This window comes from Larimichthys crocea, chromosome III, assembly GCF_000972845.2.
Source record: "Larimichthys crocea isolate SSNF chromosome III, L_crocea_2.0, whole genome shotgun sequence".
NCBI classification, from domain to species: Eukaryota; Metazoa; Chordata; class Actinopteri; family Sciaenidae; genus Larimichthys; species Larimichthys crocea.
The window spans coordinates 36,751,484-36,777,995 of NC_040013.1; the positions used below are offsets into that span (position 1 = coordinate 36,751,484).

Sequence of the window (26,512 nt, forward strand, 5' to 3'; positions counted from 1 at the left end):
CACTTTAAATATTCTACTATTTACTACACTACATTTTCCTTTGATTAGTTTCTAGTAATATTGAAGATTCAGATTGAATCACACAAAATATAATCAATTAAACTATGGCGTATTAATATGGATAAAGATTTGAAGAAGACTTTACTGGTCCCTTTGGTCAAATTCATGAGCTATTTGGTAGTATATTTATATTTATTTATTTACAATTACCTCCTGCTGTATTCTCTGTAATCTCTCAACCATCTATTGTGATAACATGTTTTGTTTTATATACATGTGGATCTTAGTATAGTGCTATATTTGAAAGGTGTATATAGTGTATGTAACTTATATTTTTATTTTTTTTATTATTTCTATTGATGATATTTATGAATTTGTATATTGTGAGCTGCTGTAACAACAGATTTTTAATAATGGTATCAATAAAGTCTATCTTATCTTATCTTATCTTGTAAATATTAGGCCCAAACTTTACCAGCTGTAACACTGAAGTGATGTACATATTAATGTATCAATAATCATCATTCAACAATATAATGGACTGTACTCTAGAGGGGCCATTCTGTTTAAGAAGCAGTACTTTTACTTCTTGTACTTTCAGTATATTTAGATACTACTGCTTTATACTTTTACTTGAGTAAAATATCTGAATACTTTTTGCATCACTGCTTCACAGTAACACCGACACTACGATGCAGGTTTTCTGAATGACTGTGCCAATAATAAACTCCAGGTAAGGACAACAGCTCCTGTACAGCATGTCAGTCACTCTGCCTTACAACATTGTTTATTAGCTACGTGACAAAAAATCTTAAATTATTTTCATTAAATCTATCAAATCATTAAATCTATTCACAAGCTCACACAGCTTACACAATGAATATATTTACTTTTGTTAAAATGGAGCCTATGGCTGACACTATTTTAGTTTTACAACTTCTCGCTTATGGTTGGTCAACTTCCCAAACCATTCAGACTCACCCCCTGCTCTCCTGACCTGACAACTCATCTTACTGTAAGTGTTAGTCCACGTCTAGAATTACATCTCCGCTCTTTGGTTGTGTTTTTATAGTTCTTGTTTTTGTAGTTTTTAATCATAACCATATAAGAATGTATTATACACAGGGATGCTTTTGTACTGTATGATATTGTGTATTAAATGGTTCACTAAACACTATTAATGTAAATTCCGATGAATTTTTGTGATGATGATGATGATGACGATGATGATAATGATGATGATGAATTTTCTGGTAAACCTTGGAATGACACTGTACCAAAATGCCGCCTCCTTCCCTCCCTCCGATTATGGCTTCCCTCCTCTTCTTCTTCCTCAGTTTCTCTCAAGGCTCGAGGACTTGCCAGGACTCCCTTGAAATGGGACCTTTCCTGGTTAAATAAAGGTTTAATAAAAATAATACATTTTTGTCTTGAATATTGCAGGTGAAACGTAATAACTCACTCTGAAAGAAACAAAAAGCTACGTCATGTATTTGTGAACATCATATCTGTCGTTTCTCTGACGTGATATGTGGGTGGGCAAGACCCACTTTATCTGCTCTGTTTATACTAACAGAATATGGTGCAATTAGCATAGCACGCAATGAAGAGAGCTGTGGAAGGCAAGAATAAAGAAAAAAAGAGCTTTGTTGTCTTATTTAACTTTGTTTAGTCATGTAAACCTAATCTGTGGAAAAGGCTTAGTTGTCCTCAGTAACATATTATTATACAAGTGTTTGATGAGAAGATCATCACAGATGTCATATCTGTCTGTTAAACATATAGCCTGGTTAACTAAACTTAGCATAAAGACTAGACACTGGCTGGTCTGGTGCTGTCTGCATGTTAGAAAACCTGCCCACGTCCAAACTCATTAACATGTTACATCTTAAACCATAAAAACGAACCAAAGGTTAAAGGCTGCACTAGCTCTACACTGCAGTTTTTTCATAGATTGAACAAACAAGATATAGGTTAGTGCGTTAACTGTTGAGGTGAAGAGAATTTTATTAGAAGAGCCAAGCTATGTGGATGTACCTTTATATGAACAGGTAGTATAAATTTAAAAAGTAAATAAGCATATTTCCTAAAATGTTGAACTGTTCTCTAAATTAGTGTTGGGATAATCACATGTGTACTTCCCTGGATTTTTTGGTACATGTTTACTCGATTAATTACTGTATTGTACTTCCCAAAGGGAACTAAACATTGATCTTTCACGTGTGATACTTGCTGTTATAAAATCACACATGTTATTGTGAATCTTTTTTTTTATTGTTGAATTTGTCCACTACTCTTTTCATAGTTTCACTAATGTTTCTGGTAAAAACTTTGATGGACAACTTCTGTCTGCTGTTGAAAATGCACCTTAACAAATAGTGTGAAAAATAATTTGTTTAGTCATCTTGAATTCATTTTTTCACACTGTGACACATTTTCAATAACCTATTTACAGTGATATATACAGCAAAAAACTGGTAGTGTAGTGTACAATATATAGATACCACATAGCCTCTTTTTCAATGTAAGCAATGTCATATAAGGAAACTCTGAGTTGTGTCTCTGCTCAAACTTCAGCAGACTCCTGTACTCTCATTACACGTGGCACTTGATACTCTGTTTATGGATTGTGAGACTCTAAATCTGAAGGAATCCTGCAAACAGACACCCACACATTAAGACAAACAGGCAAACAGAAATGTTTAAAACAGCGGTTTGTCAAGTTTTGCCAATCTGTCCACAGAATTTACAAATGTTTGTCAATGCCATTCGTTGCACAATGTGACTAATGGGCAGTCAAATTAATGATAAGAGAGAGAGAAATATTTTTTTAATTACTCAACAGAAGTAAGGAGGTGTGGAGCAAATAATTTCTGTAGTAAGAGCATTAGAGCATCACTCAAAGAGATAGGATGTGTTGGAGGTACATGCATTATGTAATACTTATCTTAAGCTATCTGTAAGAGATTACATTCTGTGTGTGTGTGTTTAATTTATCTTCTTTTTGTAATTTTTCCTCGAGAAGTGGGAGTGCACTCTAATGTAACACAGATGGAACCAAAGAGGGCAGATGCCAAACTAACTACCCTCGCCCATAACATCCTCGAGTACCATGTTCTCAGCTATTTAATGTGGCGTTAACACACAGTAAAACAATGAACATGAATTATCCAATGCTAATAAATTTATTTGTTGGTACTAAGAAAAGATGGAGCTATTCTTAAGGCTAAGTGGCTGATTTCCCGAGGAAGGGATGGGTTGAACAGAGAGGTCCCTGGTGCCAGCTGGTTAACCGCACCGATAGTGTCACCCACAGCCCATTGGAGTTCAGCAGTATGCGCTTCACACTCACCAGAGTCAGTTTAAAAGCTCCAGCCATTTTAGAGTAATTTGAAACAGCATGACTGAAGTAAATCACCTCCAAATAACCATAAAAAAATAAAAAATAGACTTAATCAATCTTGACTTTTTCTAGGGAAGTGTGTGATTTGTCTTTCTTGAATCACAGCCATACATAATGGGCACCTCCCTGTAAGCCTGCACCATCATCTGGCCAGTCATTATAGAGTAATTTGAAACAGCATGACTGAAGTAAATCACCTTTTCTAAAATATCATCTCATCTTAACATGTCACGTACCATGCAAAGACTTAAGTAATAAGTTTTTCTTGTGTGATTTGTTTTCCCTGAATCACAGCCATGCATACCGGGCACCTCCCTGTAGGCTTGCATCATCATCTGGCCAGCCATTATAGAGTAGTTTGAAACAAACAGCTTGACTGAAGTAAATCAGTGACCTTACCTTGTCATACAACAATAATAAAATTTCTCCCTCTCTCACTAAATATATTATATATACACTGTTGCCCATAAAGTTGGAATAAAACATTTTCACCTGTTCTCATGAAACGATTGTGACAATGTGATTTATTCTTGATAGATAGAAGTGTATCTCCTCCAAACTTTATTGATCAATCTCTTCCAAACATATCGCAGTGAAAATTAAACCACAATTAACTTGATGTGTATAAATAGGAATAAGAAAAAAAAATATATGTCTGAAAACAAAAAAATCCAACTTTCATCATAGTATAATATGATAAAATAGAATAGAATAAACTATAGTTGAAATAGTTTCCTAAGAAGTGACCTCCCAATAAATACTTTTCAATAAAGTGTATGATTTATTTCCCCTGTTAACCTCCTGGATCACTTCGGGACAGTCCCATTTGTATCGTCACCGCCCTGCAGGCTGCATCATCATCATCCGGCAGCCACAGCAGCCCTCCCCCTTCACGCACCGGCAGCGTTACGATAAAAACTGGCAGAAGAGGTGCAACCAGCTCAGTCCGAGCGACAAATCCAAAGGACACCCACACTACATCTGCAGAGACATTAAGAAGTTTGCGATCGAGACGATTTTAAACTTGGTAAGACCTTCTTTTATCGTCTTTTTTTTTATTTTTATGAAGGGTGATCGTGCTACAGATGTTTCCAGACTATAGAAATGATGATCATTTGAGGGTGTAGAGTCAGACAGAGGACAGACTAAGATGATGATACTATTGCATCTGTTGATTGATAAAAAAGTAAAAAGTAAATATTTTAACCAGTGCTCTTTAAGTTAAGTTAAGTTTAGTATGGCAGGGGAATATCAAATATAATTGTATAAAGTCTCACAATTGATCATTATATCATATATAATAATTTTTATTTTGTGCTATTTTACAAAAAAACAAGTGAAAGCGCATGAGAAATGAATTCAGAAATGCAGTATAAAATCTACATTTAACCTTTGTGTTACCACCTATAGGACCTGCAACTCAAAGTAATGAAACATGAATCAACATGACACACAGTTGAATGATGTAGTATAATTATAGTGGTTTTGTTTGACATTAACTGTGTGGGAAGGTGAAACCGTGATTCTGGATTACCTTGAGGTTGCTCATTCATTTGGCATGCCATCACTTTCTCACCCTGGCTTCAGCAGCTCTCTGTTCAGTCTCACTCACTCTTCATCCTCAAATACTTCTCAGAAATCAGTCTACTTGTGTCGTTGACGTCACTTCAAATCTTTTTGATGTTGCAAAAGTTTAAAAGAATGTGGTGTATTGTGCTCTGCTGCTGGACCTGGTGTGTGTTTGTTATCCCTGCTATGATACTGTGGGTTTTCTGTCAGCATGCATGTATCTACTACCTGCACAGGATTCCTGACATCTAGACTCTTATCGGGCTAATGAGCTGGAGCTTTGAGAGTTCTCTTCCCTGGCATCCATCAGCGCTGATACTCACCATCATACTGATACTCTGTACTGCTGCGTGTTGAGAGAAAGTAGAGTTTGTATCCATTATCTGCATTCCTGGTACTAAGCTTGGTCAGCTATGTTCGTGTTTCGCACTGATGCTTGTGACTCACAGGATCAGCGGGCCTGGTCTTAAAGCTGTAAGTTAAGTGTAAGGACAAATAGGCCATAGTGTTGGATCACCCTCTGTGGGAACAATGACCAGAGGATGACGCTTGAGAGATTCAATTGTGAGCTGTAGCTTTCATTTGAATCTGGACAAAACCCTTTCTTTTACATCTCTGTTCTTCCTCTCTGACAATTTCGAACTGTATCTTCATCTGATGACAGTGATACTGGTTATAAATTATATCAGTGCATCCATTTGTGTAAATTCCTCCATCTGTCTTTGTACAGTCCTGGAAGCTGGGATGACTCAGGACGACTCACTGTCTTTCTGCTGACCTCTGGGATCTGATTTCATCTCCTTCCTCTCCTTCTTTGTACCATTCTCCCCTTTCTCTCCATCCTTTCATAGCCTTCCATGTAGCCGTCTAATACTCCATTATCTTGTCAGGTTTATGCTAATTTCTAATGTCAACACCTGCTTTTTCTACCTGCTTCTTTTGGCTTCATAAGCTTGTGTTTCTTTCTGATAAGGGGTTCAAAGCTCCCCCAGACAGAGGGAGGCTGTAAGATAACAATGCAGTCCTCTGTTCTGGGTGACTTACAGAGGCAGATCACAGCTGGTTTATTGAAGCTTTACTGAAAACCCCCAAGTAAAGAATGCATAAAGCCTGCTAAGTCGTCTGCCTACAGACATGACATGCCATAACTTATTACCAGCAAACTTATTACACAGATGCAGACCTTTTAACTGAAGGAACAATGCCTCAATTGAATCTGTTGTGAAGGTTGAATGCAGGTTTAGGGTTCCCAGCAGGTCAAAACAGTTGCGAGGTTCCGATGTACTGCCAGCCTGCTGTGACAAGACAATGGTGTTTAAAATCCAACCCCACAAATGTTGAACTTTCTAAGAAATATTGTTTGGTAGCTTAAGTGCCAAAAAAATACAAGTGCTACAATGCTCACTGTAAATGTGTTTCCGCTGCTAGTTCCTCCCCTGGGGGCCAGTGTAGGCAGTCCACTAACTTTAAGTACTTTATTAAGTATGATTTCTGACATTTGCATTGAAGAGCGACAGGAAAAGTAACCTCAGAGGTGCTTTAAACTGCACAGTGAACCATAATTCAAACTTCACAGACAGGTGCAACTATGTTCCCTGCACAACGTCTAACCATTCTCACGGTTTTAGACTTGAAGTTTTGACCACGTTACTGGGAGACAAGAATGTCTCACTTCTGATCTTCACAACCATAGCGCACCATCATCATTACACATCCCCTCTAATGGTCCGCAAAGTCACCACAAAGATGTCAAAGACTGTGGTCAGCATTTAAGACTAGTTCCTTTAAATATTCCTCAACTCCACACTAATAGGAAATGAATAACTGCTGAAAACATTTACTTTCAGCTTTGGACAGAAACTCTGTGTGTCTTTCTTATCGTCTGTTGCATGTTTGTTAGACAAAAGTGGTGCATTTTAAAACTTCCATTATAAATCTGCTGCTGACTCACAGTCTGGCTGCTGCTGCAGCAAAGATGTTTTCATTTCTTCCATCCATATTTGACCTAGTAGGGGAACCACACTCTCCTCAGGCTGCATACTTGGTTGTACATGTTTAAACTATTAACTGATTGGGTGTAACAGACAAATACCTTAACCCTATGAGTGCCAAGCATACATATATTACTAGCTGTGGATCATATAAGAAAAATAAGTTATCATTATTACTTCTAACCCCTCTTGACGTGATCCATGCACTTCATTGGTGTGTTGTTTCCCATTCTCTTGCAAGCTACAGTATGTATATTCAGGGTTTTGACCCTTGACATCTATGCAATTAGAAAGATTAATGATGTATCATTTTTTTGGTTAGGGGTTGTTGTAAGCCCATAGTTGCTGCCAGTTACACCAGAAACTTCACAGATATACCGATTCTCCAGGTGATTCTAAATTCATATAAAATATTTCTTCATTTTCAAATAGCCCTTCTTACCCTGAAAAGGAAAAAATGCACTTCATCTGTTTTCTAAGCTAATAAGACATTTTGAAAGTTATATAAGTAACACAAACCCCCAATTTTTTTAAAAGAGTTTAACAGCTCCAGAATTGTATACATAAAACTATAAAGGCAGCCATAGTCAGACTATGAATTTATCATATACATGTTTATTTCATGTGTTCATGTCTGTTCATATACATTAAATGTTGTCAGACAGACCACAAAAACAGCTAAATCTAAACGCCCAAACAGGGCCTCTGCATGTACGACACCACAGACTTTAAAAAAGGGTGGGATACACATATGTTCATATCTTATGTGTACATGTTAGTGTGTGCGCATGTGTGCACATGTGTTGATATGTAAGCATGTTTCCGAAATGCATGGGGCCCGTATTGGCAGTATTATAGCAGGAAACACATGTTTTCAGCTGACAGGGCTGTGGCGAGTAAACAGAGCTGAACAGCTGCACAAAGGACTCATAAAGGAAACTAGTGTGTTGTTGTCGCCTTGCCAGTGGGGCTCAGTTGGGGGGCAAAAGTAGAGGTCAACAGGGTTTTTATTTGTTTGAGGCGAGGAGAGCTTTCAAGGGACCTGTCCTCTTAATGGTGAGCGTGTGAATGCATGTGTGTGCCTGTCCTTTAAAAGTCGAATCCTGAGAGAGAGAGAGAGTTTTTGTTCCAATGAACAATGAGCCGAATGATCCATTAAACCTTATGCGGAGGGGTGATATTAGCTTCACGTTCCTGAGCACTTTGTGTGTGGGAGTGAACATGTATCTGTGTGCGTGTGTGCATGTGGTTGCCAGCGTAGCTGTTTTACTTCACTGATATATCAAAACACATCGCTGTTTTCTATTAGCTCAGTCGACCACAGAAAGTGAGTCAGTGGAGAACCAGTTGACGGAGTGGAGACGCTAAAAACTTGCAGGCATGTATGCACATGAATGTATGACTGCGTCTTTGCATGCATGTGTCTATAGAAGAAGTCTCAAAGTTATTTTCAAAGTTGCTTTTTAATCTTCTCAGCCCTTGTTGTGTGTAACTTTCTTTTTTCTTCTCTTCTCATTTACCTCTCTACTCTGTTTTCCACTCACCCCCTTCTTTCATTTTGTGTGACTCAATGTTTACTCACGTTTGATTGAGGAGAAACAGTCACTCTTTTCTGCATTGCTGCTTTTAAACAGAGAAGAGGAACATGTTTGATATCAAACATCCTTTTCTAGAAGCATAAAAGGGAAATATACGTTTACTTTTTGTTGCTCTGGGCTTTCCCTTCTGTTTCCTCCTCTGTCCTTTTTATGTCCTGAGTCACTTCATCCTCCTACAGCTGCTGCTTTGCTCTGTCACACTGTCAGTATGGTGCAGAAACTCCTGCGTTTTATTGCTCCAGGGATGTCTAAATGGTGTTGTTTGATGTGGACTGTGGTCAGCATCTATTTTTTGCATATTGAGAAAAGGCTCTGCTTCCTGTTTATTCCTAGTCGGGAAGTTAGTTATAGATGATGATAAAAGGGAAATGAGTGTAAGCAGGACAACAAAAACATATACAGCACAGGTTTGTTGAACTCATTCCCCTATCAGACTGTCCTGCACAAACTGTTTAAACTTCCTCTCTGTCACAACTTCAAGAAACTCGAAATGTCCTCCGCTTTCCCATAAGCACCCCACCTTTCCCACCCTTTCCTCCCTAGTGGGCTCTCCCAGTAGCAGGCGAAGGGATGGAGGAGGAAGGAAGCTGTGAAACAGTGAAACAGTGCAGTCAAGAGAACGTGACCAGTGTTGATAGTTTTCCTGCAATTGTTGGATCAGTATAAATGACAGATTCATGACAAAAGATTTACACGGATAGACACCGTGCTTAGTTTTCTTTGTTACCAGTGTTTTCATTTTGTTATGTGTGTTTCCTGTAAGTTTTGACTTCTATTTATATTTGTGTGTTTGGGGACGTACAAAGAACACAAATTTTTGGTAAAGTGCAGGAAATAAGTTCTCAGTGTTTTGATTATCAACTTACCATTCTTACAAATCCATCTAAACTATATTAGCTTGTAAAATCTTGTGTAAATTGTTTCTAATATGTATTTATATTCTACTTCCAGACCACTTGGGTTGAATACCACTTGAGTAACCATGACCAGAACACTTGTACTGCTAATGCTCCTGTCTGCTGTCTGCTGCTGCCTAGCGGACAATGTAAGTACTGCATCATTTTAATGTGAGAACCAACAAAGTGGTTTTGTATGTTTCAGCACATTAACTACAAATCCTGCATTCTTAACAAGCACTTATCTTAATCCATGTCAGTTCTTGTGGTTTATAGTCCATCTGAGCAAACACTTAGTGAGTTTAATATGTTTGCATTTGTGTTTTTGTGACGTGGTGATGTAGTTTTGAGCACTGACTGGTTTGAAAACGCCTCTGTGGTGGTGCTCTCAAGTGCTTCAACATTCAAGACTTAAGAGTCAGCTGCTGGACAGTTCAACATTTTAAATGCAATAAAGCTACTTTGTTAATCTTTTAACATAATAAACAGTCATTCCTTTTTTACTTTAACTGTTTGACTTTGAAATAATATAGCTCATAAAATCACTGTTGTACTGCAGCCAACTCTCAACTCTCACTGCTATGTATGTACCAAGAAGTAATGTTTGAGTCAAACTTTCAGGCAGCTAAAAGTTGACTGTATGTGAAGGAAGTTTATTTTCCCAGTAAGCTGATGATATGAAATAAAAGCACTGGCTGTCAGTGCCATGCAACCAATGCTCTGCTCTATATTTAACGTATATTTTTTTTCTTTTGCAGGTGGAGCTGGCCCGCACTAAGAGAGGGACTCGTTTTTACAGAGGTGAGCCTGTCAGGCAGCCAGCTAGACGGACGCTTTTGATTATTCATGTCGAGAAGTCTTCACCTTCCTTTGACACCTCCCGTGAGCTTCATCACACTTCTGCTTGTCTTTTTCTATTAACACCACCACCACTACCACAATCATCATCATCATCATCACCATCTTTTTAATTCAATGTTGTCATTCACGTGTTTGTTTCTTTTTGCACTTTTATGTTTGTGACCACTTTTCCACGTGACATTGATTACATTTTCTGTGTGTCTTGGCTGTATACTTATTGTTTGTGTGTGTTTGTGTGTGTGTTTTCTCAGTACATTGTGTGGATAGTGAGACGTCAGCAGTGCGTAGTTTTGGTGACACTTGGCTGCGATGGAGGGGACAGCGTGTGGAGTATTGCCGTTGTTCTATGAGAGGACGAGAGCGTTGTCATATTGTGCCCGTCATCAGTGAGTGTGACATGGATGCATACACACACAAACATGTGGATTGGCTTACTTGTCTTTTTTGTCTCTTTCTAACGTTTTTTTTTTTGCAGTGAGCAGGATATCTTCCTCTGTTTGTCAATCTGTTCGCCTGCCCTTACTGTCCTCCCTGTCCTTCTCTATAACTTCACTTCACCTCTAACTTGCCGTTGCAACCTCAAATGATTATTTTTTGTTGGCTTGTCTCGCTTATGTGTCCAAATTCCCTGTTATTTCAGCGCATCCAAAGGAAGAGTTGTTGGCTTTCTGTGTTTTTGAGTGGGCGTAGTTTAGTCTAAGATTGTTTGAAATACTTCTGCCAGATGAACCCTCGTGCGCACTTTCACCCCCATTGATGAATTGTGTGAAGCATGACTGACCCTCCCTCAGACAGAAATTGCAACCACATTTTCAGTCTGCCAAACTTCACCGTCTGTGAGCTCATACCGCTGGGCACAAGTTGGGGTGCTGTTATTCTTAATGCTAGCCTTTAGGAAATCTTGAAATAATAAATGAAAAACCGGATTGGCTGGGGATGGCATAAAACCAGTTCTGCTCTAGAAAAAAACCCTTGGCCTGACATGATATTTTAAAAGTGAAGCTATGGAGATTTTTGCTGGTAAGAAGAGAGGCCGGATGAATCAGGCTCACAGACCTCTGCATACTACTCAGTGTTTCTACGTCAAACATGACAAACAAGGCCAAACCCACAAACTTTCTCCATATACGCAAGTGGTTGTGACCAATCAATCATATTCATATTTTCTGTGTTCTGAAGAATTGGATGACAAATGAGTGACTTACAGGCTTTCTGTCTGCCCCTTCTAGGCTGCTACGTGTCTCAGTGCTATAATGGAGGAACCTGTAAGGAGGCTGTGTACACTTCAGACTACATCTGTCAGTGTCCTCCAGGCTTCAGTGGGACTCAGTGTGAGATCAGTAAGTACTTAAAAAACGTTTTAACCTGATTGATTAATTAACGTTTTATTTGGTCTGACCAACAGTTTCTCCAAAACCCCAAATATTAAGTTTATAATTATATCAAACAGAGAATAGCAGCAAATCTTCACAATGAAGAAACTAGAACCAGACAGTAGTTGCATTTTTTAAAAATTATAATTGACTTACATGCCAGCTATTCCACTGTGTCTAGTATTTGTAAGTTTACTTTAAAGTTCCTGTGTGTAGGATTTAGTAGCTTCTATCAGTGAGGCTGCAGATTGCAACTGAATACCCCCTCGCTTCACCTCCTTTTCCAAGCGTTTAGCAGAACCAACAGTGGCCAAAGCCCCTTTTTAGAGCAGATGTTTACTATGTCTGTTCACTATGGACAACTGTAGAAACATGGTGGACCTGCTCTCTCTGTTGATATAAAAGCCTCAATCTAAGGTAATAAAAATGTAACAATTCTAATTTTCAAGTGATTATACCCTAATAAAAACATAGCTATGAGTAATATATTTCATTTCTCCTAATAGATCCTCCTAAATGTTACACTTTGGACCTTTAAAGCAACTATAAACCCAGTTGTGTCCATGACAGGGTGCCCGGTGACGCAACACTGATTAAAATGTTCTACAAACTTGTTAATGACTCTAGATAAAGTCACAGTCTGACCATGTGAGTCGAATAGTAGGTGTCATGGGCCTGCGGTTTGGACAGAAGAAGAAAGGATTATAAACCATGGAAAGACATTCTGGGATATGAATGTTTTTGTTTCTGTGGGCGGCTTTTTGAAACTTAAGGGACACCCCACCCTCTCAGTGGGATAATTATGCAAACCCCAGTGGTCACGGCCAAGTGATTTCAGCGAAAGAATAACGAGTTATGAAGGCCAGACTCAATAAATCTGATTGCATTTACGATCATCATAGTTTGTGTTTGGTCATACTTTTAAACCACTAATTGGAAAAATACAATATAAATGCCATTAGGACACCAGTTGTGAGTTTAATGCCTTATATAAGAAATAACAATGTTTTCATAATTTGTCCAAATATTTTCGGATAGCCTAAGTTTTTCCATATCCAATAAACATGCTTTATTGTGTCAGAGTAAATGAATTAGGCCAGTTATTAGAGTGATATCAGTCTCATCTATAAATGAATGACACTATATCCTGTTTAACTTGTCCGTTTTTCTCCAACAGACACCAAAGAGGACTGTGCAGTGGGGCAGGGCGAAGGATATCGTGGCACATGGAGTATCAGCCGTTCAGGAGCAGAGTGCATCAACTGGAACTCTACGTCTCTGAGAGGAAGAAGGTTCACAGCCAGAAAAGTGGATGCCAGCAGTCTGGGACTAGGCAATCACAATTTCTGCAGGTATGTGACCAGTGTAATCTGTTCAGAGCCAAAGCATCTGTAGGAATAAACTGCAAACGTTCAGGAGGGTATTTAAACATCCAAAGCATACTGGTCAAATGGATCAAAGAGGGAGGGAGACAGGGCAGTAAAACACAATGAGAAAATATGTAGAGGAATCTTGACAGGTAAAAACATGCAAAATGAATAAGAATTGGCTGACTCGGATTGCAAAATCTTGTTGAGATGATGCATTTAAATCTGTCGTGAACATGTTTACAGATTGTCTCTGCCTTCCTTTTCCCGTTCAGGAACCCTGATGGTGACAGCATCCCTTGGTGTTACGTCTACAGAGGAACTCAGATTGAATGGGAGTTCTGTTCCTTGCCCAAATGTCCTAATGGTACACATTTACAAAAACCTCATATATAATAAGCAGACAAATACTAATAATACAACAATTAACTAACTTTAACATGTTGTGTATTTTTAAGCAGATAAGAACCAAGAATGTGTCATGGCTTCTGGTCAGTCATACAGAGGCACAAGATCTGTTACTAAGAGTGGCTCTCGCTGTATCCCATGGGACAACCCTATTCTCAAGCGCAAGGTCAACAATGCTTGGAGATCTGATGCACTGGAGCTGGGACTGGGCAGCCACAGCTTCTGCAGGTAGAGATGCAAACGCACACATTATAATAAAACTAACACACATTAGAGGTTCCCCATGCATGCAGAAAGATCAGGATAATTCATTGCATTTCTTCTTCTTTTATCAAATAGAAATCCAGACGGTGATGAAGGCCCATGGTGTCACACCTTCAAGAACATGCAGCTGACCTGGGAGCTGTGTGACATACCTAAATGCAGTGAGTTTCTTTAGTTTGATAGTTTAATTTTGTATCAGTGTGGAAGCATAGAAGTAAAATATGATGTGTCAGACTGCCCATACCTGTTATCTCTTTTTTAGTGAGACGTCCATCTATCATCACCACTCTAGGCCCACGTGCCCCGACCACTAACAACAATAACAGAGGTGGGACATGTTTGCATCCAAATGAAAATCACCATTTCTATTTCTACTGATGTGTCTGGTGTGCAGTATCCACTACCAACCATGTAACCATCATCCTGTCACCTGTTCTCTCTGTAGGAACATGTGGCCAGCGGTTAGACAACACCCTGAATCACCCAGCGTTCCGCATGTTTGGAGGCAGAGAGAGTGACATCACGGAGCAGCCATGGCAGGCTGTCATTAATGTTTACCAGGCCCGTTACAAGAAGCACTTCCACCGGTGTGGAGGAATCCTCATCGACTCCTGTTGGGTCCTGTCTGCTGCACATTGCTTCGAGGACAGGTAAGAATGACTCACATCCATCACACATGCACACAAACATACATAATTGAACATGTTTGGCATGCAGCATACAAACATATTGCCTATCTTTTTTTTTAGGGATAAAGTAGAGAAATTGGAAGTGATTTTGGGAAGAACGTTCCGGAAACAGAATTCGAGCAGTGAGCAGATTTTCAAGGTTGAGAAGTACTGGATCCATGAGAAATTTGACAACGAAACATTTGACAATGACATTGGTGAGTGAGCACTATAAAGTTTTATTTTATATATACAATCAAATGTTTTTTATGAACTAAAGAAAAATAGAATTTTGAAACTGCAACTGCAAACTGCAATTTTGCAACCAGATGAAACTCACACTAGGACACACTAGCAGCCATGTTTAACCCCTGCAGTGATGATATGGAACCTTAAGTGGGCAGCAAAGACATCATACCTCAATCTCCATCCCACATTTTCCCCAATTCATTACCCTGACTTTCCTCTGGTCACTTTCCACTTGCAGCTCTCTTGAAGCTGAAGACGGACATTGGCATCTGTGCTATAAACTCTCCGGAGGTCTTTCCTGCATGTCTGCCTGAACGTGGGCTGGTGCTGCCTGACTGGACTGAGTGTGAGATCTCTGGATATGGAAAGGACGCTGAATGTAAGCAAACATTTTGACTGACCAGCAGAGGGTAGTGTAAGATTTTCAACAATTGGACAGGAGATGAAGTACTAATTGAAACACTTTATCCGCAGTTGCTGCAGAGTACTCTGAGCGTGTTAAGAGAGGTTACGTTCGTCTGTGGCCTAAAGAGCGCTGCATCCCTGATGTGCTGTCTGGACGCACAGTTACCGACAACATGCTGTGTGCAGGTGACACCCGAGGCCTGGACGATGCCTGCAAGGTGAGAACGCCTGATTTTAACATTTAACCTCATCCTTAAATTAAAGCTATTGCTCAATCTAATTTTTACTTTCTCTTTCTCTATTTTGCTTCTTGATCTTTACTCACAGGGAGACTCTGGTGGCCCTCTTGTCTGTCGAAACAATGACAAGATGACTCTGATGGGTGTGATCAGCTGGGGCGATGGCTGTGGGCAGAAGGATAAGCCTGGGGTCTACACCCGTGTCACACATTACATCGATTGGATCAGCGACAAAATTAAGGCAAACCCAGTCTAAAGTAGAGACTGTTGTATGTTGTATGTTGAATGACCTATAAACAATGGGTAAAACTGCAAACGCAGACATGTTCATCCTTGAGACGACAGACAAAGAGATCCACAGGACTCCGTATATCTGTTGATCCACACTGACGGAGGCTTTCAACCAGCAGGGAGGACCTCATTCATGGGTTTTTAAGCTCAATGCAACGTGGTCTCAATTTTTCTCTTCCTTACTGTGTTAACCAGGACAGTATCTGGACAGAAACACGGGACGAACTCTCTCTTCTCCCCCTGGGCAATCTTGATCTTAATAATATTTTTTCTCATTTAATGCATACAAAGTTTTCATGTGATTTCACAGTATTGCGTCCACCAAACTCAAGGTTCAGACAGGAAAAATGGAAATTATCAGTACGTACTGGTTTATAGAGGGAGTCACAGTGGTAGACTTCAGGTCAGTAGCACTTTTAATCCAACACTCCACTCAACATAAGCATTTATGTTGCACAGTGCCGTAAGTCACATAGGAATGTAGGCATTTTATAAAGTTTTGTGCAAAGATTGTGTTCCAGACTTTTAGACACGAGGTTGTGTTGGCTTAGTCTTCATGCAAAATGTTCTGCATTTGCTTACTTTGAGGCTTGAGGGGTCCCAGACCTTCATCCAAAACACAAAACCTATCTGCTGGTTCAGATTCTGCTTGTTTTTTGTTGTTGTTTTTTTTGTTTTTTTGCAGTTTTAGCTCACAGCTGCATTGTAGATAGGAATAGATTTGGACAGGTGGGAGCAGAAAACTCTGAGATACTCACTCTTAGCAAACCTGTGTCATTTTCCTTCAGCTTCACAATAGAGGAAGTGCAAAATCCCACTACTGTTTTTTAAAAAAAATCCGATTTCTTGAGCACTTCTCCATCAGACACCTGGGTTGAGCCCAGCATGTATATTGTCTGAATATGGATTTTATATTGAACATTTGCTTATGCTTATTGACTGCAAAGCATATTAATGAGCTCACTCTGTTTTGTGACTGAGTTTTAGATGTTTTGTACTAAGTTAATATTTATGTGTATTTTGTATTGTTGTGGAGAAACTACTTTTGTACTGTGTGTACTGTAGTTAATAATTTATTGTCACTGTCATTATAACCACATCTATCAACATACTCCTTTGTCAATAAATAATATTTATAATAAATCTTTTTATGCTTCATGCTTTTTGACCTTATTGTGCCAATTTTTCATCTTCAATAAATCACTGATAAATTCATTACCCCATTGCAGCATGTTAGAAATCAAGAGACAAAATTCCTTGGTATCAGTTCACCCATGTCACATACTGGCACATTATTAGAACATATTTGTAAAACCGGGGCGGCACAGTGATGCAGTGGTCAGCACTGTCGCACAGCAAGTAGATTTGTGAACCATTACTGCAACATCCTCAAATCAGAGAAAATAATTTCTTAGTCTACATGTCTACATGTGCATTAACTATGTTTAATGTTTCAGATGAACTTACTGTTTAATTCTTATGAAATAAACAGTCAAGTAACACGGCAGATTTCAACATCCTCACAGTCAAATGATCTGGATCAATCACAATTACAGAGAGCCATTATTATTGTGTGTCATTATTGTTTAGATCACAGCCTCTTTTCATTTATTTTCAGACTTTTACTGATCTCTTGGATTAAAATTACAATTGAACTGTATGTTTTTTGCAGGGTGTAATTTGTGGTGCTGTGTAACTAGATGTCCCTAATAAACTGACAACTGAGTGTATGTAGCAGACAGTCTGTTTCATTTTGAATGGACTCGGATCACTTCTTGTTGTTTTAAAGGTTTTTGGTAAACACAGTAAGTAAGTAACAGATACAGTAGTATCTGTGTGTGCATAAGTTAATAATTAATTCCTCCTTTTGATGGCAGGTGGAAAACAAAAGAGATGTCATTAATCATTAGCAGCAAATTATATCAAATTCAGTTGGTTATATGACCATTAGCAAGTTGCAGTAGGGAAATTTGGAGCCATGACTGAGCTGTGCTGTGGCTGCAGCTCATTTAAAGGCAGCCAATCCAGTAACAGGTGAGTCAGTCTGTCTGACACAAATAGGAAATGCAAATGAGATCAGTTAGAGCTGCACATTCTCTTTGTATCATTCACTTTCAATCTTTAAAACCATTTGCATCCAAGAACTGAAACAAAGACATTTCCTCATGACTTGAGCTGTGAGACTCGACCCAAAATCATGACAATGGTAAAGTATCTTTTCATTTTGTTCATGTTTTGGTTTACATTCTGATAACTTTGGGTGGAGTGAGAAGGAAGTGAGCAGGTACCGTCGATGGCAGTTTTAGTGCTGCAGAAACTGCGTCCTCTGTAAACTTTCAGTGTTGTTACATTTATTTCAGCACTTTTTCTTTTGGACTTCTGAATGAGGCAAACACATGATGGCAGCTACACCGTTAAAGTTGTGATTGTGTGGGAGTGTTAAAGCAAACAGTAAAAAGAAACCAGACATCTAAGGTTTGCTGATAACATAAAGGTGAATACAGGGGTCAGTATCAGTAATGCATGCAAGGTATATCCTATTTGTTTATCTGAAATATTAATGTTAAAATAAGTTGGGAATCTAGCAAGCAGAAATCTACAAATATTTGTTTTGTTTTATGTCGATAAAGATGTGTCACTACGTGGATTTAGCATGTAGTTCTCGGATTTAAACCATACTATTTATTTACTATTTATTTTAGTTACTTTTTTGAACAACTGCTGTCTTGCTATTTCAAACTCTTTTTCAGTAAACATGACATAAATACTTAAGTTTGAAAGATCTGCAATGTTTAATTTTGGGAAAAATTAACTAAACTGATAACAAAAAAACTTTGTGTCTGATACAAAGAGCAGTTTGTCTTTTAATGTTGGTGATGAGCTCTTTGTGCACTTTTAATTCTGCTTTCTGATGCAAATGTTCTCAAATTTCTCAGAGATAGCAGTGAGTCACAGAGAAATTTGGGTTAAACTTGCCCGTGGGAATATATTTGGCGTAACATGTTTGGTCATATAGTTTCCACTCTTTATCCCTATTTTATGGGGGTTGGGAGTTGGTGGAGGGAATAGCTCTATGGTCTCATGTGACACTTTTTGTTGATCTGATTTGACAAAGTTTTATTTCCCCTCGTCTAGCAGAAACAAGTCATGCAGATCAAGTGTTTTGCGGTTAAAGGATTTCCCTATGTTTTATGGTCACATGTTGAAAACAAATATATATATATATATGGGAACTTTATTTCAGAACTTTTTCTTTTGGACTTCTGAATGGGGCAAACACATGACGGAAGCTACACTGTTAAGGTTGTGATTGTGTAGGAATGTGAGAGCAAACAGTAAAAAGAAACCAGAAATCTAAGGTTTGCTGATAACATGAAAGTGAATAGTGCATGTTTATTTTCATCCTCATTTGACTGTAAGGAAGAAAATAAATATATATACTGTATATATATTTGTTTTCAACATATTGTACATATATCCATATTTCCATTTTCTGAATTGTGATACATTTGAATGATGCTCAGTAAGTTTTGTCCTTGTTTGCATACATAAGATTTCACTTCACGGTCATGGTCATGACTTCCTTTTTCCTCATGTCTAACTCTTGTGCCACCTAGAGACTTTACACTGTTTTAAAACTTTCCCATCAGAGAGAAGTTACAGCAGGTAGCAACTCAGCTCTGTTTTCAACACAACGCAGAAAACTGTCACGGTAACTTGACCTTACAATGCAGATAGTTTTGGAATAACTGTGAGGAAAAAGTCTTATATAGTGGAACAGTAATGTTATTCTCTTTATCAGCTCCCACCTGCGCCTCATTTATCAAGCAGATTACATAACCTGTTTTCTGGGATTTTGTTTGCATGAGAGAAACTCTGCAGCTCTTCCTGCTGTCTATACTAATTTACTTTACATCAACACTTCCTCTATGTCTGCCTGCACTGTGGGAAGATACAGATACACAGATACTGCTGCTCCACTTCCTGATTTTGCTTGACCTGACCTCCACCTGCTCCTGCTAATCTCAGATCCATCCCTGCAGATGAACTTTTCTGTGTTTTAATTGATTTATCTTAATGAATTTCTTCTACCCTCCAATTTATTAACAGTATATTAACAAATATTCAGCTGTGAAACTCAGTAGTTTAATGTAGTAAAAGTAGTAATACCATCAGTTTCAATAACCTAATGCACTGCTGGGTATCTTGTGAATATTCGGATGAATATATGTCTTATATGAATCATTAATAATACATCAAAATGTATGTGTTTGTTGATTATTTGAATTATAGTGCAGTAGAAGTATACAGTAACAGAAAAAAAGAAAGGTACATGCACCTCAAAACTGAACGTAAGTACAGTATTTGAGCAGTATTACTCAGCAGCCACTGACTCAGGAGTGATACTGTAACGAAGCTGAAAAGACAACTAAAAGTAAATGATTATCAGCCAGGAATGCAGTTAAGTTTATTTTGTCAATGTTAAATCTCATCTGAGGTTTCTGTGTTTTTCAGAGCTTCTTTGGAAAACTAAAGAACCTGTGAGTATTGTGAGCATGATCTTTAGTTTTTCTGTTTGTGCTCATTATGCATGACATAAAATGATACCTCTCCTCTCTCTCTGTCAGACATGGAGCACCTCCAGCTCCACCAAGAAGAACAGGTGAGATTTAACCTCACCTTGAAGTGAAGGGTAAAATGTCTTTGTTCCTCCGCTGAATTAAAAACATAATTATCTATCAATGCAGGGTTTTTTTCAATCTGTCTGTTTCAGATAACAATGCAGGGTGGCCACAGGATGAGTTTGTAAGTAGAAAGACACCTGAAGTCCCTGAATTTGTGCTTTCACTGGTTTGATTCACATTGGATTAAAACTAATACGTGTGGCATTTTTAAACACCTTTAACTAAAGGATTACTTTTTTAAATCTAAATTAATCATGATATAATCTTTCTGTTGGCTGCTGTTGCACATAATGTGTTGTAAAATGCAGACATAAGGCTCCCAGTCTCGTTATAGTTTCATTTAACTGAAACTTTTATATTAATGTCTCTGTATTGATGGGTACTTGTTAAAACACTTAATCCTAACTAAATGGCAGGATGACGATGAAGGTGACATGTATGAAGCGCCTCCCTGTGAGCGTCCAGCTGTGAAAGTCCCACCGAGACAAGTGGAGGAGAACGTTTATCTGGGTAACAAAACTTCACTGAGTCATTATTGCAAATTGCGTTAGGGCATGAACAGTTTAAAGCCCTGTTTAGCATAGATACCCCTGACAATATAAAACTAACCCTTCCTGCAGAGAGGACATCCAATCCCCCTGTTCCACAGAGGCAGGCTGCTCCTCCACCCAGACCAGGAAAACCCTTGGTAAAAAAGGCTCAGTGTCCTTGAAGTCTGTTTCTGTGTGTCTCTACATCTGTCAAGACATTCAACACATGTTTTAATATGTGTTTTAACAAAATGATCTCACTTCTATCATCCAGAAACACCAACAACGTGCTGACGATTACTTCTACAGTCCCAACGGCAAGAAACGTGAGTCATTTATTTGTATTCATTCATCATTGTTCAACCCATCTCTCTTCATCTCTTTAACGTCAATGTGATCCAACTCCCAGCACCTGAGATAGACAGAAATGAAAAGCCTGGGAGAAAGCCTCCTCCACCAGTCCGTCCTGCACCTGCTCCAGTCCCTGAGTCCAACACTGAGGAAGGTGCAGTAATCACTTCTACCAACACAAATACCCCTTTCATAGAAGTAACTGTTGACTAAGGGCGAGGTAAATACCTTAATGAGGTGATATATTGCTGCACACCTGTTGTCTTCACAGGATAAACTCCTCATGGCACACAGACATATTCTATTTAATGTTTACAGCGGCAGTTTGGAATAAATAAATAAATACAAGCAGAACTGTGTGGTATGATATGAGCAGAGATTGTAGCTGTGTCTGAAACAAAGAAGAGACTGCCGCCTAGTGTAGCACTAGTGCGCTGCACCTTTGATGCTTCATCAGCAAAATGCAAAGTGATCTGCAAGAACACCAATACAAGCATCACTTTGCACCAAAAGGCATACATTTGAAAGACAGAGAACTTATCGCCTCAATAAAATATAATTTTCACATTGTCTGCACAGTTTACTCAGTTGTCAAAAATTAGGTCAAAGCGCCTGTTACTGCATTTCTGGGAGAAATCTCTCACATATTTCTAAATACCTCAAACCTTTCCTGTTAATCTCATGGAATGTAGCTAAGAAGACAATTTTACAAAACAGGAAAGAAAGAAAAAAATATGTATTATGTAATGAAAATAACATTATTAAAAGACAATGTGCAATCCTATCACCAATCACCACACATCACAAATCATTGCTAGTATTTTCTGTCTTCATTTCAGATGTCTATCTGGATCCAAATGAAGAACCGGTAAGATTAACTTGGATGAAAATGGATAAAATGTGGAAATATTTGATGGGTTGATGTATGATGGTGGGCTGACCATCTAAACTACTACTGGATAAGCCTGTCAAGCCAGCCAATCAGAGATGGATTAATGAATGGGCCTCCTGATGTCTTAAAGAAGCTTTTAATTAATCAGCATCTTGCCCTCTTAACGGACACATACCTGAACATTACATCTTACCAAAAACAAAACACCAAAAACCACCATACATGTGCAATGAATTTTAATGCGTATTTCACTCTATGTATTGATAAATGTGCTGTATTGTATATATATAACAATAATTTTTATCTTTCAGGAGGATAATGATGACTTGTATTTAGAACCTACAACCGGTAGGTTGCATCACACTTCACAAGAACCTCTGAGATGTTAATTGTCATGATCAGACTTGATGAGCGGTTATTTAGACAGCAATTTTCACAACTGCAATATGTGCTGGAAAGACAATTTCCTTTCTTCCTGCTCCTCAGCCTGCCCTCCACCCCCTCGTGCACCCATGAGGATGCCTCCATCTCCCATGACAGTGCCCTCTCCGATGTAAGTGCACTTCAGCCTGGTTCAAAGACACTTTCAACATGCTTACGTGACCGTCTATGATATGCATGGACATGAAGGAAACTGTACCATATCCAACAATGATGCTGTTGTGTTTTTCATCTAAATGCAAATAGCCGTATGTAGTATAGCTGCATGATACACTTAAATCCTGTTAGAAATAAACTTTCTCTTGGTCTGCAGGATGAAGCCTCCAGTTCCCAGAGCTAAGTCTGTGAGTGTGTCTATTCATCTCAGTGTTTAGTCTTATCATTTCCTTAAGCTAAGCTCTGATCTCATTTAAAGTAAGACAGTAGACATAAAAGCTGAATTAGAAACAGAAGTTTTCACTCTTACTCGGTATTCATACGTAGGAAATTAAGCTCAGTAACTTTTATTTCCTGCCTTTCAGAATTCACTCTTGCCTTCCTTGAATGAGGTCAAAACAGGTAAACACACACCTGCTTTATTCACTAAAACTGATCAAACACAAACCACTATTTTGATCGTGATGAAGAGTACATAACTTTACAACTCTATAGTTCCTTCGGAGGCTAGACGTGCCACATTTCCAAACAAACTTCCTCCACCAACTCCCAAGCCCCCTCTGCCTGCCAGCCTGAAGGAAGCCAAACCCAGGTAAGAGGGTGAAGAATACAGGGAGTGCGGAGAGATTTGCTGACAATCAAACTACTATACAATGATTTACATTCAATTCCAGGTTGTTTTGCATTCACAAGTGTGTGCATACATCAGAATTAATTTCAGTGTATTACATTAACCCTCCTATCTTTATTCCAGCCCTCCAAATCCTCCTATGCCTGACACTAAGCCTGTGGGTAAGCTAACATTTTTCAAAACGATTTTTTAAATCCTGAGGAATCACTGTAATCATTTGGGATCTGCTTAGATTCTTCATTTAATATAATCCAAACATTACATGGATCATGCTTCACTTCTTTTTAAACACTTGGCTGTTGCCAGATTAACCTGTACTTGACACATGACACGTTTACTATCTATTTTAAGGCTCCTCTGGTGGTATGAGGGCAATCAAACAATCTGGGAATGAGGTACGGTAATGATCTGCATAGAAAATCTAACATACGTTAGTGAGGTTTTCTCTACTGTTATTAATATATTTATATTACAGGACAAAGAATGGTTTGCTGGAGCTTGCAACAGGAAGAGAGCTGAGGATCTCTTACTGGGGGTCAACAAGGTAAACCAAACCAAACTCATTCCATGGTATTATTATCAGCCAATGATGAATCATTTCAACCATAATCAGCTTTTTTTCAACCAAGCAAATACAAGGACTTAAGGCGAGGGTGTTGCACAGACAATGGAGGAATTTGCTGACTGTTTTTGTGCATGTCTCTGCTGAAACTCAAATAAAAGCCAAACCTGAGTCATATACCTTTGGTTTTTCCATTCCTAACACTTACTGTAGATAAGATATAGTCTTTTTGTTACATTCCCTCAATTCTTCTTCACATTCTGTTATCAACTTTCCTTTTTATTGCCTATTCTTTGTATTAATTTTTGCTTAGATTTTCCTGTTTTCCTCTTTTTTCTTGTTGTAGGACGGCGCCTTTCTCATCCGACACAGCTCAGCCCAGAGTGCCCAGCAGCCGTACACCCTCGCTGTGCTCTACCAGCAGAAGGTGTACAACATTCCTATCCGTTTCCTGGAGGATACAAGAGGTTACGCCCTGGGAAAAGAAGGCAAGAAGAATGAAGAGGTGAGGATGATTTGAGACTGTAGAGAGAGAGGCGGGAAGGAGAAGACTTTGGATGAATTACAGGCTTTTTATTTAATTACCTCTCTTCCTTTCAGATTTTCAGCACCCTTGACGAGATGATTTCCCACCACAAGAATAACCAGCTGCATCTGATAGACAGCAAGAGCCAAGCCAAGCACCCGGCGTATTTAACCCACCCTGCACGCCCTTAAAACTACACTACTACTTAGCACTTCATGTGAATTATGTGAGGATAACTGCAGTTTGAAAGTTTACCACTTGAAAATACTGTAGGTCTACTGTGTGTCACAACAGTGTAATTACAACTCTGAAAAATGAAATAGGTTATACAGCTAAAGCACTATTTTATTCAAGTTTATCATTAAAATAGACTGTGCAAAAACTTTATGTAAATGTCACAAACTGTTGACACTAAGCCGCCATGTGACATGATAACAGCTTCAACGTTCTTACTGTGATTTTCGTGGTTTCTGCCATGTCATAGTTTTAGCAATAATTGCACAATGTTAAATTGTCTCCGGTGAAAAGGAAATGTGTCACTATATTACTGTAACAGTCATTCATTCTGGATATCTCTGCCTTTGGAGGAAACATGTTGTCATATCACTGCATTCCACTAACTTTTAAACACAAAAACCATTTATTTCTGCTGTTCTAAGATATGGAAACATATCAAAACAACCTCCAGATGGTCAGACGTGATGATCAGTAATGTCTGTTTTAGTCATGAGCCCAGATTTGGTGTGTATCTTTTTCCTAGTTTAGTTCAGTTTTATGACTTGGATTTGGTGTTGTTTTTTTCAGTGTGATATTGTAGATATTGTGTAATAGAGACCCAAAGTCAAAATACATCTGCTTTACATTGTTTTTATTTTATTTCTTTTACCACAGTTTCCCCATATTTACTTCGGTTGACCAATAACCATCAATTAACCCAGACTGAGGTCTGTATTTGGGGTTTCTGTGGCTCATTTAGAGGATTATGAAAGGTTGATGCTTGACAAAGTCGTGTGATGGATCCTCGTCAGTGAGCGTCAGTGTGGTGAGCTGAGGGTTTGTGGCTTTAACTGAGACTGTGTGTGTGTGTGTGTGTCTAAACTGCCTTCCAGTGACCACTGACCAGACGCTGCTGGTAACACTTCCTGTCAGAGTGAAACCACCTTCTGTCTATCTGCGACTGGATGAGTTTACTGTTGCGGTCTGAGAGCTGGGGGTGATTAGACCAATGATTTTGGAAGTACAATGTGTGATACATGTGAGCTTGTCCTTACTGGAGGTGGTTAACACGTTAAAAAAAGCAGGATGAACTGTAATAGGAGAATGAAAATCAGAGAGATGGTAAAGACATGTAACTGGCAGGACTAAAGGTCATGGAGACCTATGGCCACTTGAAATCTACTGTAAAAATATTGATACACTCAGCTACTTTCCAGCTAATTCTGTCTTTCCATACCACATTTATCATTTGAGGAAGTTAAAACTCTATTGTGCGAGTCACATCCTTTGAGACAGCAGCATTTTGATGATGTCTGTGCAACCACATCCCGTATATGTAATCCTGACTCAGTACTGTATGGGCCTTTGGTTTTTAGGAAGTATTTATCTGACCAACCGCAAACTAACAGCTGATATTTTAACTGAAACTAAACTAAACTGACTAAACAATTAGTTTACATACTGATTCACATCACATGTTTATCGCTGCATGAGGCCAGAAAGTTTTATGTAATCATAAAGAAATAATGTCTGTTTTAAACTTACAGTTGTGCGTTATGTGTTGAGTGTGTTTTCCATTGTGCACAACCTGCTGCTCACTGGGCAAAATGATGATGATGGTGATGATGATGATGATGATGATGATGATGATGGTGGTGGTGGTGGTGGCATCCTGCATAAATCAAGAAAGATGCAGCTGATTGTAAAAACACGTTGGAACATGAGCCGTGCCTGTCTGGTACAGAGCTGCGTCATGCATACGACATACATTTTGGAAAGATGTGTGTGTGTGTGTGTGTGTGTGTGTGTGTGTCTGTGTGTGTGTGTGTGAATTTGTCGAAACCATGCAAAGGTGGGGCGCTATGTCACGAGCCCTGATTTCGAAGTTGGTGAAAAGGAAGGGGGAAGGGGCTGCGGCGGAGGAGTACAGCGTGCACATT

The 26,512-nt window shown here is 38.8% G+C and overlaps 2 protein-coding genes across 7 annotated transcripts; both read left to right on the top strand.

Moving 5' to 3' along the window:
• The first annotated feature begins 4,284 nt into the window (after positions 1 to 4,284).
• On the top strand, positions 4,285 to 16,740 carry plat (plasminogen activator, tissue). Of its 6 annotated transcripts, none has more exons than XM_027278354.1 (15): positions 4,285 to 4,430; positions 9,513 to 9,606; positions 10,216 to 10,339; positions 10,570 to 10,704; positions 11,548 to 11,658; positions 12,869 to 13,043; positions 13,334 to 13,425; positions 13,517 to 13,694; positions 13,806 to 13,891; positions 13,993 to 14,058; positions 14,176 to 14,380; positions 14,480 to 14,616; positions 14,886 to 15,026; positions 15,122 to 15,270; positions 15,380 to 16,740. In XM_027278354.1, exons 2-15 carry the CDS (start codon positions 9,544 to 9,546, stop codon positions 15,545 to 15,547), a joined length of 1,830 nt encoding a protein of 609 aa, XP_027134155.1. In that variant the 5' UTR covers positions 4,285 to 4,430; positions 9,513 to 9,543; the 3' UTR covers positions 15,548 to 16,740. The 6 variants fall into 6 exon arrangements, with proteins under 6 accessions (XP_027134155.1, XP_027134158.1, XP_010732565.2 ...); XM_027278357.1 differs by having other exon boundaries at positions 13,520 to 13,694; XM_010734263.3 differs by having other exon boundaries at positions 10,216 to 10,258.
• An 811-nt stretch (positions 16,741 to 17,551) lies between these two features.
• Positions 17,552 to 25,197, top strand: LOC104921664 (B-cell linker protein). Its single transcript, XM_010734264.3, has 20 exons — positions 17,552 to 17,616; positions 17,725 to 17,788; positions 20,098 to 20,123; positions 20,211 to 20,245; positions 20,357 to 20,388; positions 20,684 to 20,777; positions 20,888 to 20,955; positions 21,072 to 21,123; positions 21,207 to 21,302; positions 21,988 to 22,016; positions 22,352 to 22,388; positions 22,527 to 22,593; positions 22,795 to 22,825; positions 23,003 to 23,039; positions 23,133 to 23,229; positions 23,392 to 23,429; positions 23,620 to 23,663; positions 23,744 to 23,812; positions 24,177 to 24,335; positions 24,431 to 25,197. The coding sequence occupies exons 1-20, from the start codon at positions 17,561 to 17,563 to the stop codon at positions 24,545 to 24,547; spliced, it is 1,248 nt and encodes a 415-aa protein (XP_010732566.2). The 5' UTR covers positions 17,552 to 17,560; the 3' UTR covers positions 24,548 to 25,197.
• The last annotated feature ends 1,315 nt before the right edge of the window (positions 25,198 to 26,512 follow it).